This window comes from Clarias gariepinus, chromosome 10, assembly GCF_024256425.1.
Source record: "Clarias gariepinus isolate MV-2021 ecotype Netherlands chromosome 10, CGAR_prim_01v2, whole genome shotgun sequence".
Lineage (NCBI taxonomy): Eukaryota > Metazoa > Chordata > Actinopteri > Siluriformes > Clariidae > Clarias > Clarias gariepinus.
Window position 1 is genome coordinate 27,222,822 of NC_071109.1, and position 16,240 is coordinate 27,239,061.

Below are 16,240 nucleotides of genomic sequence, written 5' to 3' on the forward strand. Positions count from 1 at the left end.
GGGGGTCAAACACCGTATTAGTATGGTGTTCCTAATAATCCTTTAGGTGAGTGTATATGTATACATTTCTTCTTCTTCTACTTCTTTCCATGTGTGTGCTTCAAGTGCTAAAATAACTGCTTGAGTGTATAAGACAAACAGCTGCAAAAAACCCTCCAGAGATACTAAATTGTCAGCATTTCAAAAAATATTATCAAAATATCATTATTAATAAATCAAATGACAGCATCAATAATAATTCAGCTCATAATCATACAGCTATAACCTAAATTATGGACAGCTTCAACAAGCTACATCTCATGTCCCACAAGCCTGTTTATTACTCTTGCTGGTTTACCCAGAGTCCTTTTATTTACACAACCCCATTATCAGCACTGCATGTCTGAAACAAAGGTCAGCTGCACAGCAACCGCATTGTACCGTCACCAAAAAAAGGAACAAAAAGAAAAGAAAATCACTGATATTATCTGTAGCTTTGAGGTTACTTGTCAAACAATTAAAGACTCCGGCTTTTTTTGTGTTATGCAACTGCCCTTTAACAAATCATACCTATATTTACAGACAGCAACATGAAAGCCCTCGATTAGCCTTTGTTGCTTTTCTGTACAACAGCACCCATGAGCCACACGCACAGTCTAAAATTAGAACCATCTGCCTATTGATATGTGGCGGCTTCACACAGTGGTGTAATGGTTAGCACTGTTGCCTTGCACCTCCGGGGTGTGGGTTCGATTCCCGGGCCAGGCTCGATTCCCGTCTCTGTGTGCATGGAGTTTGCATGTTCTCCCCATGCTTGGTGGGTTACCTCCGGGTTCTCCGCTTTCCTCCCACAGTCCAAAGACATGTAGGTTAGGTTAATTGGTATTCTTAAATTGCCCGTAGTGTGTGCATGTGTGAGCCCTGCGATGGATTGGTGACCTGTACAGGGTGTACCCTGCCTCGTGCCCCAAGTCTCATGGGATAGGCTCCAGGCCCCCGTGACCCTGAATACAGGTTTGAGTGAGAGAGTGAGTGCCTCTTGATCCCTCTGATGTATGACTAGGCTTCAGACAAATTAACTGGTCATGTGCTATAGAAGGCACTTTTATGATTTATCAGACTTTACATAAATATATAGAATTTTTATGCATCCGGATTAACTTTAATTAGCACACCCTGTTTTCCTGTTAACTGGACAGTGGTACAGGACACAGCTCACTGAAACACACTGAACCAGAGAAAGACGTCTGTTCAGCTCAGCATGATTAGACTGGTAGAGGAAACAAGCACCGATTTACTGCTCAGGTCAATGTTCACGAGCACAACTGCGGAATGGCCGAGGTGACATCCTGTCTCAATTACTCCTATTGACATTTGCTCTTGAGGTCGTTGAAGCCTTTGTTAGTATTACCTGATAATAACAGGAAATGTCTGGAGAGTCTGTCTCAATGTACTGACAATTCACAACTAGAAGCAACTCCTCAACTTCAGGATCTCCGGTAATGCACAAGCTTTACTTACGAAGGAAATGTTTCTCCAACAAGGCGATCTCAAGGTGACCCTTGACCTCATTGAGCCTATCCGCCTCGGTCCTCTGGTAGTCCTGGATAGTAGCAGCCATAACCATGGACCCTGAACCAGCCTGGACAGACAAGAACAGATAAAAAAAAGCAGAAGAGAGTGAGAATAGGCAGAGAAATGAAACACGATGAAAACTGAATTTAAAAATGGACCATACAGTGGGGAAACCACCACGGTACAGTGGTCACTCAGGTGGGCCTGGGTGGTGGGCCTGGGTGGTGGGCGAGGTTATTCAAAGCTGTCGATAACGGTACTATCATACAGTTAAACTCCTCTACTTAACATCTGTAGTGCACTCCTTTCACCTTTTCGATGTAAAAATCTGAAGCCAAATCAATTGTCTCCCTGGCTGCAGCTCACTTTTCCATTAGACCCAAAGCATTGCAACTTTACAGTAAACTGAGACTTTTGCTTTTGTATTATTTTGTACAATATTTTGGATTTTTACATGTATTTTCATACTTTTTCAAATTTATAGAGATCTGTAAAATGTGTGAAAATCAAACAGAGTGCAAATAATTTAGGCATTTAAACTTACTGATATTTTTTGCAGACACAAGGCTACCATGATGCCAATCATAACAGTGGAAGTACAGAAGTACTGTTAACAGACATTAGGTTACCATGTATTTGGTGAATGATTGACCAAGACCATCACATGTTCAGAGCCCATCAGATTGCTTGGCTGGAACTAACTCTTGTAGAATTAACTAATACAATATATATCCTGATTACAATTGTACATGCTTGTCTCTATGTGTGGGGGAGGGAGAAAGGGAGAGATTTACCTATCTGATTAAAATAATACCGATATAAAATAATGTATACAATATCATAGTATATGCTAGCTGCTAAATGCGCGTCTCGGGAAGGAGCCAATCAGAAACAGGTCTAGAATGTACGCCCCATTCAGATTCTGATTGGCCGATATTGTCCATCCTTTAGCCTCTGACTGGCTTGAATTAAGCGGGCAAATAGTCGTGATGTTGAGCGCACACAGATGAGGGAATGGAAATATAATTTGAGAAGGTGCGAATGAGAGATTGAGTCAGCGAAAAATAAAATCTGAGTACTAAACAGTTACGCTCAGGTATCTGGCACAAAAATAACACGATACTACTCCAAGTCCGCAAAGCACACTGATAAGCTTGCTTAGGTCTACCTCCTCGTTAGAGAATTCCATAAGTAAGGATGTGAGATGAGAGAAGTGATTGAGTTGTATGAGTGACTCTTAGTTCCTAATTGGTTAATTAATTGTGTGTGTGTGTGTGTGAGACTGATATAGCAATCTGAGGTTGTTGTCAAGGTAATAAGCGAACATGATCTGAGCATGATCTAATGCAGGTTAATACACGCAAGTGACAAATGATATTGTGTGTACAGTCATGTGTAAAATCTGGTGTAAAAATCATCTGATTGTAACAGGTCTTAGTATTAGGCGAAAAAATGAAGCTAAAAACAAAAAATAAATCATATGGTCAATATTAAGTACTCCCCATGATTCAATAGCTTGTAGATCCAACTTTAGCAGCAGTAACTAAGTAGTAATTAAGCAATAGTGTCCTGTGTAACTTTCTCTTACATCATTCTGGCAGACTTTTCTTTACAACATTGCTTCAGTCCATTGATATTTTTGATCAGGCCATTCTAAAACCTTGATTCATTTATTTTTCAGCCATTCTAATGTAGATTTACTGGAATGCTTTAGATCATTGTCCACTCTGGTTTACTGAGTTCCTGGTTGTCTCAATGACTGCAAGGTGCCCAGGTACGGTGGCTGCAAAACACGCCCAAATCATGTTTAGCGAAAAACCAAATAGCATTTCAGCAAAACATAGCGCTGAGCATTACGGCCACACACTTCGACTTTGGAGTCATCTGAACATAGGACATTGTTCCAGAAGTCTTGTGGTTTGTTCAGATGCAGGTAAACCTCAGTCGTGCTTCCATGTTGTTTTTTTGAAAGAAGAGGTTTCTCCTGGCGACCCATGATGTTCAGTCTTCTTCTAATTGTGCTTTTATGGATTTTAACATTTAACATGCTCAGTGAGCCCTGTAGGGTCTGAGATGTAGCTCTTGGGGTTTTGTACTTCTCAGAGCATTGCACGGTCTAACATTGGGGTGAATGTGCTGGAACGTCCCTTCCTAAGAAGATTTTTTTTACTGTAGAATATTGAAATCCAAATTGTTTGAAATTTATTTTACAACCCTTTCCAAATTGATGTGCAGCAAAAAATTGCTTCTCTGGAACCATTGCTTATGTGGTCCACTCTTGGCATTGAGTAGCTGCACTGATGATTAGCCTTTATCCTCTTTCTTTCTTAAATGCTGTAAAAGTGGGAAGGGGAACTTGATATTGCACACATGTTTTTTTTCTTTTTGGCTTCCTTTCGTTAAATAAATAAATAATGGTACGGTGAAAAAAAGTTATATGTAGTTGTCTGAGGTCGTAATACCGCCTAAGATCCGATCTGATCAGATCATATTTATTATGCTTTTACATGAAAAAAAGATACATAAAAAGAGGAAACCGTGATATTCTTTTTCCCCCACTTAATCGTGCAGCTTCATTGGAAAGCACATCTTAAAACAGTTAACAGAAAAACAAATACAGTCATTAAGGTTGTAATATAATACTACAGTGCACATGTTCACATAAAACAATCCAGTTTTAATAGTGACATCATCTCTACCCAGGTACTGAGAAATTATTGAGTCATTCTAATTTACGACTCAGACTCAGCTGTAACTTCTCCAGCTCCCATTACTCTAGCCTGAACAGGACATTAATGCAGCATCTTCCTGGAAGTATCCCATTGCTAGGCACAGAACGAGGCTGAAGTCAACAATCAAAGGCCCCCATGGGAGGCGTACACAATCCAACTGGAGCCAGCGCAGATGTTTTTCAGGAGCTTGTCGAGACACAACATATCTGCCAGCTGATATCATTTCTAAAACAGGTTTCAACCACAGCTTAAACAATTCTGCACTAAGCACATTTATTCATTTTACACCTTGAATGGTACAAATAAGTGAAAGAAAGTTGCTCGCAAGCATTTAGAGTTAAAAAGCATTCATGCAAAATGGAAAGAAGAGTAAGAAACTTTGTCTAGTATAAATCCAAAACGCAATATGTTATAGAAACATTAGATTAATCTCTTACCCTACAACTGTAATCCCAACAACAGGAAGAAGCAGTATACACAAAAACACTCTCAAAAGGACACTTTGTACATTGCAATGTTTTGCGATGTAATGAGACTAAGCAAAGCTACAGGAGTGAACAAGAAGTTCTAAAGTCTCCAAGGAACCTGCCTTCCCCCCGTTAAGCCTGTTCACAACCTGAAAAGCCACTCTGGGTGGAGTCAAGACAGCCTGCTTTCAGTTTGAAGCTAAATACTGGATTTCAACAGATGTTGCATATTAATGCATGTTCAATAGTTAGAATAGCATAGGCACGACTGCCAGTTAATTATGGGATGGTGAATGGGCATAAACATTAACTGCGTAGACACACCTTTCTGAGTATCATGATAGGGTGTGGCAATTTAAAAAAAAAAATGTTTCATTGTGTCATGTAGAAAATTTTAAATCCGATAATAATATGACAGACACGGTGGCTTAGCGGTTAGCACTGTCACCTTGCACCTCCAGGGTCTGGGTTCGATTCCTGGCCAGGTTCGATTCCTGTTTTCCTTGTGCTTGGTGGGTTTCCTCCAGGTGCTCCGGTTTCCTCCCTCAGTCCAACAGGTTAGGCTAACTGCCGTCCCCCAAATTGCCCGTAGTGCGTGAATGAGTGCGTATATGTGTGTATGTGCCCTGATTGATTGATTGGCACCACGTCCAGAGTGTATCCCACCTTATGCGTGTATCAAACATAGAGGGCTGAACGATATGATAAAAAAGAATGACACTACAATTATTTTAATTTAAACTGCACTATTTAACCATTTTTCTATTCAAACAAACATATCTAGGCTATGACTAAATAATTGGACAAATCGCCTCATTAAGAGGATGTTCGCCAATATTTATGAATCAACTGCAATTGACAGGCATGGGAGTTGGCTAACCATGAATTGTTCCCATCCTTTTACTGTCCACTTAACGCTGAGGTAGTGACTCACGTCTTTAAAACTAGAACAATCTTAGATAGAATCGTAATGAACTGTGCTATAATTGCTGTTAATAGGAGGTCATGAAGCGTATATATTGTACGTCACACGTGTATGTTCTGTGTCAACAGGAAACCGGGCTAAGAAGTCTAATCTGTTTAGAAATAATATAATATTAAAATGGATTAAATCACATTATCCCCCGGTTACCATATAACTACAGTAATAAGTACACAGACACTTCAATTTTATTAAGGCAATAGACTTTGATGAAGCCAGGAGGTATTTAAAGCCCAGTGGTCAACCCCATAAAGAGATAGTGACTTAACCCCGACAGCAGTCAGCGATTCAGGAAGAGCACATTAAACACCACGCTGCACAGCAGGACAATGTCTCCTGGATTACTATTACGCTGGGAGATGAGAAGAAGCTAATTACTCTGATTAGGAGCCACAATGTTTTAAAATAGCACTCACAGGGTCCCGCATCTCCTCTCCATCTTTGACAGGGGCTGGAGGTTTCGTCAAGAGATCATCGTTGCATTCACTGTCCGAGGCGTTGGGCGACTCTGCGATGTCCAGGAACTCATCACGCTTCTGTCCTCTGAACCTTATCTTGTCCAGTCGCTTTAGCATCTTCAGAACACGGCTCTGTGCCTTTATCTTAGCATGGTGGATGGCAACTCTGCAGGGACACAAAACAAGAAAAGCCTGAGATATAGATGCAGGGTCCTACATCTACAATGTATGACTGTGACTTATGAAAAGTGGGACTGAATGACATCATGCATAATACTGTAAAAACCTTGAAATAAAAAAAAAAGGTGTGAATGTAATAAATAACCTTCTACTAAATATATATTTTATATACATCAGACTGAGCTGTTCTTTATTGAATCAAAATGTTGACTAAATCACCAAGATTTTGTCAAATTAATGCCATGGTTTGAAGATATAGGGACAGGCATAATAAAAAAAAAAAAAAAAAAAGCCATCAATATAAATCTGTTAGCAGTTATTATATTTTAGGGCCCGCAAATGAGCTTTAACAGTCATGCATATACCCTGTTTACTAAAGAAATTATGTCTTTTTTTTTTTAAATACTGTATTTAAATCATTATTCAGGTCCTTAAAATGTATTAAAGGCATTCGCTAAATGAATAGAACTCTAAATAAATACCCAGCTACAGTACACTAATGCACTTATCTCAGTGTTTCATTAACATTTGGATACCATTAAGCTAGAATGTTTTCTTAGTACACCGGAGCCATGATCAGACTGCCTGCTTTACATCTGAAACGCTGGCCTCCCAGGAACTCCTATTATGGCCCAAACATGTTGAAATTGCTTGAATCGAGGTCAGGAATGCATAGGTGATAAGGTAACTCCCATTTAAGTTCCTGTAATGTGCAAATCGTGTTTGTGAATGATTGTGTGCACAGTTTAGAGACATCTCCTGCCGAACTGCAGCGGTCTTTGAACCACCTTGGCTGGAATCATCATTCATGGACATAAAACCTGCATTAAAACTTTTGCACCATTCAAATGATTTAATGCGGCTAAGAGTCTTTTTACTGTACTGTGCATGAAGTCTTCTGCAAGTGTCGGTTTTTACACATGTACGAGACATTTCCTTACACGTCCTGGTTCGACTTGTACAAACTCGTTTCTATTACTTTTATATTTTGTTACATTATAATAATAAAAAAATCTAATCCTACAATCACGGGGAGGAATGGAAGGAATGTGATTCCAGGCACAGTGCCAAGAAATACACAAGCGTGACAAGTCACAAGTGTAAATGTGAAATGTCAAACACTCAACAAGATATACAGTCATGTACTGTAATATTTGCCATTTAAGTCATTTTATGTTAATGTCAATTACCAGGCATAGTGTTCAGTCTAAAATTGTCCTTTTTTAACCTTTCTAAAATCTCATAAATTAGACGAGGACAAACACATGAAAAGAGGATTAAAAATACCAAGCTCTGAGAAAAAAAAATAAAAAGAAGTTAATAAAAGAGCTCATTAGCAAAATGTGACAAAGACATTCTCCATTGGCAGGAAGCAGAAGAGGAATCCGGGGCTTACAGACAGCCTTATTATTATAATGAGAGCTGCGGAGAAGGAAAGGAAAATCTCTGAACTGGAGGGGAAATAGACAGTTGTACAAGAGACATGGGCTGGGCGTCGAACACCCACACACTTCATTCCACCACCATGTAAAAATAAAACACCATGCTTATCCTTTCCGAATGAGTCAGTGTGTATGGGAGAAAACACTTTTGCTTAATACCATGTAAACCCCCCCGGCTGGGATAATAAGTGCAGCTACATGAATTATGCACACAGGATTTCCGCTTCTCCAAATATTACACATGGCTCTCAAAGTGTGGTCTGCAACATATAAATACTCCTCGTCCAAGCTACAGTTTGTAATTAATTGTCCTTATTTATTGAGGCTCATTATCAACTATTATCCACATGATTCTGGGTTTTATAGTATATTTATTCACACTCAGACTTTTTACTGACTCTGCAGCGGTATTCATTCAATATCAGTACTATAGCAGGAGTTGAATTATCCAGGTTCCCTCTCAACACTTTCTTGACATTTTTTTGCTCTGAGCTGCACCATATGGAAAAAAACTTTTTTTTTTCCACGACTAATGATGACCGAGGCAGCACAAGAACAGAAAAACCTTGAAACTCATCTTGAAGCCAGGAGCCTACACTGAGCAAAAAAACTCGGTGTGGTGTGCCAACTCAGTATTCAGCACAGTGGTTTGACCTCGGAGCCAAAAAAACACCCAGCCTGGGAACAAAGCATGTGGGCCTGAGCTGAAACTTTCTAAAGCTCCAGTCCTGCTCCTTTTTTCTACCTCAAGCAGGAATACGTGATTCTCATGATAAACAAGATAACGTACCAGCCTACTCATCTTGGAGTCAATCTTGGAATTTCCTGGATGGGAAAAGACTCTTTCCAATATATTTCCACTGCTCAAGTCAAACCAGCACTTGTAAGAATTCTTATGAATGAAGGTGGAAGCCCAATTGACATTTACAGAAGACTTGAAGCATAGTACGGTGATGAGACTCTTAGTTGGCTCTGAGTTACGGATCGGCGGCTCGAGCCCCAGCTCCGCCAGGTCGCCACAGTTGAGCCCTTGAGCTTAGCCGCAGTAATGGTGCTAATCTGAATGGTGCAAAGGCCGTATCATCTGATCCTCAGAGCCTGCTGCAGTGGGCATTCAGCGAGTCAAACTGGTGATCCTTAAAAATCAATGGATAACTTGCCACCAACTTACAAAAGCGACACATCTGTCTGTCAAAACTATACACACAATCATTTATCAACACATTGCAGAAGCTCAGCTGGTACATTACTGGCACATCCACCATACAGTCCTGACATTGTTCTAGTGAGGCCAGAGTTTTAGACAAGAAGCAGGCAGTCCGGTCATGGCTCTGACATACTCTCTACATTGATGGTGTATATGAAATGCTGGAATGAGTGCATCAGTGTAGCAATTACTAAAATAATAAAATAAAATCCCAGTTTAAATTGAACACTGCTTGTATTACGCCACCAAAACCAGTCACATATACTTAACACACGTGTAATAATACAATATTAATAAACAGGCTTAGTCTTCGCTTGAAAATATTTGATTACATGACCAATGCTATGACACATTAACATTTAGTATTTTGTTTTTCCTTACAGTACTTATTAATTATTTTATTACTTAATATTTCATATACTAAATAAGTGCCTTCTGTATATTGTAATTTGTTGTATGTAGTCATGACTTGGTGGCCTCAGTACACCTATGACGAAACAATATCCCTCATTGATCAATAAAATCCTCCCGTTACTTCCCTCTCTCCATCTATCTATATACACATCCGTCTAACGAGGCAATACGGAAGTGCAGAAACAGTCAAATAAATTGCCTCCAAACAGAAGAATTTTGTTAAGCAACAAATGTTAAATAATTTTTTTTTTTTTTTTAAAGGATGGTCTCGCTAATAGCAGCCTTTGGATGAAGCACTCCACATGACCTGGCTTTAGAGATTTCTGAGCAAAGTTTTCCTCTCTTTAACATGTTCGATTACTCTGCAAATAACAGTGTGTACAAATACTGAGATAAAGTTGGATATTCTTTCACACAGAATTTATGAGAACAGCTTAATCTTTACTTTGTGTACTGTTTGCTCAGATGGAAACAGTGTTGAATTCCCATGGATTATTGATGAATGTCACTCTTTTGACCTGCCGTGCCCTGTAACCATGTAACCACAGCCTGAAGAGTCTAAAACTCTATACCTAGAATTATAAATAGTTAGATTAGTAGATCAACGTATAGGTTATGAAAATCTTAAAGTCATATACACTGCCTGGTAAAAAAATAAGTCACAGTTTCAGAAGGGTGAAATTATCGTCCTGCATGGAGTAAAAAAAACAGCTAAGGAAATTTGAAAATACTGAGTTCGGGTTTAGAGAGGTCCAATATACATTGTGGAGGAAATGTTGTGCAAAAAGATTCATGAATGGAAATCACCTAAACGCTTGGTAAAAAAAAAAAAAAAAAAAAAAAAAATCACAGGTTTACTCAATAGTGAAAGTAAGAGGATTTCCACACACACAATTTGATAAGAGCTCACATGATTGGGACTAAACAGCTGTGTGGCCATAAGAAACCCACATGTTAGTGGAACCAATGAGAAAAAAGGCTTCAGGCTTGGTAGGGATCATAAAGATTGGATGTTGGAGCAATGAGAAATAGTTGTGTGGTCTGATGAGTTCAGACTAGACCCCATTCCAGATCTGTTAGGGTGCATCAGGGTAAGAAAGGAAGCGCATGAAGTGATGCACCCATCATGCATGGTGTCTGCTATACAAGCCTCTGGAGACAGTGTTATGATCTGGGGTTGCTTCAGGTTGGTCAGGTCTAGACTCAACAATGTTATGTGGCAATAAAATAAGGTCAACTGATGACCTGAATGTACTGAATGACCACTAGGTTATCTCATCTATGCACATTTTGGATGGCCTGATGGAACATTTTTGGACTCGTATTGTGAAAGAGTTGTTCTGGGACCATGAAAAATCACTTTCGCACATGAATTGGCCAACATCCTGTTTGACAGTTGAATAAACCTTAGTGTTATTACTTGTTTTGGCCGACCAATGTACAGTATTCTCTGGACATGTTTTGCAATATAAAGCAGAACTAACAAACTATTCCCATGTTCTGAGATGCAGGTGTGATTGTCTACTATACATATGAAAATAATAATAATAATAATAATAACAATAATAATAATATATACACATACATACATACATACACACACATACCCGCAGTGGAAATGTGTATGTTCTGTAAACCTTTATATTACAATGATGGTAGGTGTGAACATTATGTTGTGTTTTACAGGCAGAGCTGTAATTTATTGATGTGCTCACTGAAAGCAAATTACTACTAATATATCAAATGGCAATAAAAGCTTCCCGTTTATACTCTCGTTATAAATCAGTTCCACTCCCAACCACTGAGGAGTCCAAAAAGGTTTGGGTCTAAAATCCAATCTTTATGAGACACGCACCCATGTCTACTATCAGCGTTATCTCGTAATCATCACGCTTCCTACATACTGAAAGCTTTTAGGCTGCTTGACAACAAAAAACACCTGCATACAGTATTATATATATATATATATATATATATATATATATATATATATATATATATACATATATATATATACATATATATATATATATATACACACACACACACACACACACACACACATGTACATACACATATACATTATATATATATATATATATATATATATATATATATATATATATATATACATATACACACACACACACAAACAGATTAATCCATCTTTATTGGTTAAATGTTACACCACTAAATATTTACTTGTACTTGTTTAAGTAGCTACGTGAGCATTAGGAGAATGAAAGACACTTGACACACACTGGTCCAGCTGAAAAATCTCATTATTTGCATGTCAGATTTTAACTAAGAATAGAACCAGGCATAAGCAGCATCTTTATATTCCTCATATCTTTATCTTTTATTTTCACATGTTTTTTACATTTAGTAAAGTGTTACTAAACTCTTTGATGAATACATGATTAAATATTAAACATACTTTATGCTTTTGTATTAATTCTCATAGATTTATAGTCAATTCAGTATTGACTGTACACTGTTTCCTAACATGCTTTATATCATTTATTAGTAATGGTACTATCCCAAATATTTCACTTCTATCTAACTAAGTTTTTGATGGAGAGATTTTAAAACGTGTGTTTGTGGGTGTGTGTGCTTTATGAGTGTGTTTGTGGGTGTGTAAGACATTTATTGGTTAGTTATTTGGGACTATGACCCCTGTTTTTACTCATGGTTTGTGTATTGATCCCAGACTGTTTGAGGAACGACCTACAGATAATTAGACTATTGATTTTCTTTAGTGTTGGCAGGAAAACATAAGACATTGGCACTTAGATGTGAAAAACTAAGACATTCAGCTGATCAACAGCATATTCCATCATTCACTCAGTCTGGGGTAAAGTATGACATTTGTGACAAACCTTCTCAGCTTAATAACGTGGCAGCATTGCTCCACCTTATGTAGCATTGTAATACTGTAATGTAATAATAATTCTTTTTAATAAACAGACTGTCCAAGTAAAAAGAAGTTGAATCATGTGTATACATTCTTAACGATTATGTATAGATTATAGATGTTCTTCTTAAACGTCCCGACAGAACATGAAACCGTAAAATCAACACCTCATATGTAATGATGCATCATCTTAAGGACGGGGCACAGCAGAAGTCATTGAATAACATAAGATTGGGACATTTTTGGCATAATGTTAGTTTATAGACACCTTATAGACCGCATGTGCGCAACCAGGATGTCGAAACTTTGATGGGAGTTCAAAGAAATCGATTCCGTTTACGGAAAAAATGAATCACCATCAGTATCATACTGATAAAAAATTGTATAATAAAAAACTCAATTATAATAGATTGGATCTACTTGGACTTAAAAAAAAAAGAGCAACAAAAACAATAATATAGATGATGATGATGATGATGATTATTATTATTTTCGGAGTCTCCCTTCTGCCTTTACAGTACAGGTGCCCGGATATGGGCGGGGTCACTGGGCTCACTCAGTTTCTCACATTTCTGAATTCATGTCTAATGCACTCTCTGGGTAAATACTGCATTTCCAATAAAAGCCGGCAGTTTATTCCCGATTATGTCGGACCTTTTAATGCGAGAAAGTCTGATCATCGCCCTTCAGCAGCGGGATACATTATAGTCTGTGTGCAACAACATCTCTTTGTTCTCCTCATGGTGGATACAGATGTTACAAGCAGCCGTGAAAACTTGCACGGAAACGTTGCGCTCAGCATCTGGATGCACCACGATGTCACCAGAAATTACTTAAATAGACACATATATACGCAAACAATCCTGAAATAATCAACAGGCTAAAGTGTTGATCAAATGATAGCCTATTATAGAACCACCTCAATCATTTAATTTATTGTTTCTATTTTTTACTTTTTTTTATTTATGTAAAAACTACTCTAACACACTAATGCATTACCCCCAACAGTTATTCCGTTTGAAGCTGAAGCAATATGCACGGGGTTATTAATTAGTCAAGTGCAACAGGACGCCTTACACCAAATCATGCACTGATCAGAAAAACACAGAATACACAAGTGTAGAGGTCAGACAAGACTAATGCAAAGCTTTACGGTCAGCCAGACATCAGCACCGGGCTGAGAGACACGACCAGAAGCGCGGCAGTGCTCCACACTCACCCTGCACGGAACCTGCAACAAAGTTGCATCAACAGGAACGTCAGAATATCCGCGCTTTGTCTCTTTCCGTCCAACAACCTGCCAAAAAAATCCTCCTTCTGCACGATTAATGTTAGAGACAAACGCCTAATCTCAAAAGGAAAATCCAACCAAAGACTGCAGGCTTCGGCTCTTCCGGTAATACATGAGGAAAGACGGCGTTCCCCGGAGCAAAGGCCCGCCGATGATCGGTGTCAGTCTGTTGCTGATTTCTGGCGTGATAACGTCACCGGAAATGTCGTCACTAAGGCGGAAGCGCTTATAGATTTTCTCGTAACCTCACAGCGTTTCTCATGAAGTTGTAACGGCAACGCTGCTGAAGCACCTGCTGTAATTAAACATTAAACCATGGGAGGTAGCGTTATAGTCAGTGGTAGTGATTTTTAGATTGTTATTAAAATATATATTTATTTAGTTAAAACAATTTGTATAACATGACACCCTCCGCCCAAAAACATTTTAACGAACCTTTCCCATAGCCGTATTTAGTCACGTGATAGGGATCGTTACAAGCAATGGATCAATGATTAAATTTCCTTTGGGATCAATAAAGTATCTATCTATCTATCTATCCATCTATCTACAGTGGGTAGAAAAGAATCAGATTTTGTTGCTTTGCTGCCTGACAGGTTTTTATTTTATCCAGCTGTATTTATTCAGTGCAACCTTAACATCCAAGTGAAAGATATAGCACCAACATGTCAGAGGAAAATAGTAAAAAAAAAAAAACCATGGATTTTTGAAATGGATCACCCCCCCGCCAGCCCCCATCCTTAAAATGACTTGTGAACTCAATCAAAGCAACAAAATGTGACAGTTACATTATATAAACGACCGTTCAATAGTTTGGGGTCACTTGCAAATGTCTTTGTTTTTGTTTAGTGATTTATTTTCTACATTCAACAACAATACTGGGGATTTCAAAACTATAAAATAACACATATGGAATTAGGTAATTACATAACAACAACAAAAACAACAGTTAGTTGTTAATTTAAGACGAAGTGGTCAGCCTTTCTGTAATAGTTCCTGACATGTAACAGTATTGTCAAGTGCATTTGCAAAATCCGTCAAGCACCATAATGAAACTGGCTCTCATGAAGGCCATCCCAGGAGGGCGAGACCAAAACCTACCTCTGCCGCAGACCAGAAGTTCATTTAGAGTTATCAGCCTGAAAAATGACCAATTAACAGCACCTCAGAAGAGGCGTTATGAAGTCTTTACAGAGCATAAGTAGCAGAAACATCTTAATATCAACTGTTCAAAGGAGATTAATGCATTTTTGGATGCCTTCAGCATTCCTTTACAATGTAGAAAGAAATAAAAATCAGGAACCATCAAGGAGTTAGAAATTGACACCAAAGTTTTGAATGGTAGTGTACAGTATATTCGTAATTTCTGTGGCAGTTATTTACAGGTTTGTGTTGCCAGCTTGGTGCCCAATTGTATCTGAGCACTTGGGGTAAAGGACCTTGCTCAAGGGTCCAACAGTGTTCTGAAGTCCAACTGAAGTGTGTATACATTTGTTGGCTGACTTATATCAAATCAAATTTTATTTTATATTGTGAAGTAATAATATATCTGCATTTGATTACCAGGTCATTATTGGGGCAGCATGGCACCTCCAGGATCTGGGTTTTATTCTGTCTGCATAAAATTAGCATGTTCTCCCCGTCCCTGGTGGGTTTCCTTTGGGCGCTCCTGTGACATGCAGATAAGGCTAACTGGCATTTCCAAATTCCCCATAGTGTATACAGTATAGGTGTGCTCTTTGATGGATTGGCACCCCATTCAGTGTGTACCCCACATCATACCCTAAGTCTCCTGGAACAGGTTTCAGGCCCCTGTGGCCCTGTATATAGAGGTATACGTGATGACTGAGTGAGACGATGAGTCATGAGTTAAGTGTAAAGAAGGATTGCTAATCAAAATGCACAAGATTGGAATTACAGGAAAACATTTTAATTGGGTTAAAGCCATTTTCAACAAAAGAACTATTTAGGTGAAGATAGGCTCAAAGGAGTGAAGACAGGGTATGGTAGAAAATGGGACTCACCAAACAATGCATGAACACAGAGATGCTGAAAGAATAATTGGATGAGTAATTGTTCCTTGAAGGCAAGTTTTATCAAACTCTTCCTGTTATTCCCCAATGATGAACACCAGCAGAACCTCAATACTTGCCTCAAAGCATCCAGTTTTTGGAAATACGTCTAGACAAAAACACTGTTGACCAATCTGAGCGCGCACGCTTTCTGCGATACTACCTCAGAATCAAAATACACGTAATGGGAATTGGTGTAATCCTATTTAATTTAGGTAAAGACGTTTTTGACATCACATTCCTCACCAAATGTAACAGGAGGCAGCGTCATTTATTACCTCACCCTGTTTCATACCATGAGGTAATAAAATATCTTCATCTGATTACTGGATCATTATTAGGTGGATGTACGCAGGCAGAATTAAACCTCTAGTTTAATATTAAATAATTATTTAATGCTCTGCAGAAACATTTTTTGTCTGTGGTCATTAATCTCAGAAGGAATTGCAGTTGAGCGCCATCTAGCGGCAAAGAAAATTAAACCTCAGAAAATAAAATTAGCTAATTTCATTATTTTTATGTCAAAA

General features: G+C 38.4%; 1 protein-coding gene across 2 annotated transcripts in view; it reads right to left on the reverse strand.

The window, feature by feature from the left end:
• Positions 1-13,806, reverse strand: part of gramd4b (GRAM domain containing 4b) — a 34,246-nt gene extending 20,440 nt beyond the window's left edge. For both annotated transcript variants that reach the window (XM_053506479.1, XM_053506478.1), the window contains exons 1-3: positions 13,570-13,806; positions 6,152-6,359; positions 1,501-1,621 (exon numbers count right to left, since the gene is read on the reverse strand). In XM_053506479.1, the coding sequence (XP_053362454.1) occupies positions 1,501-1,621; positions 6,152-6,359; positions 13,570-13,598 (358 nt within the window). In that variant the 5' untranslated portion in view covers positions 13,599-13,806. The remainder of the gene's footprint in view (positions 1-1,500; positions 1,622-6,151; positions 6,360-13,569) is intronic.
• Between the last annotated feature and the right edge of the window lie 2,434 nt (positions 13,807-16,240).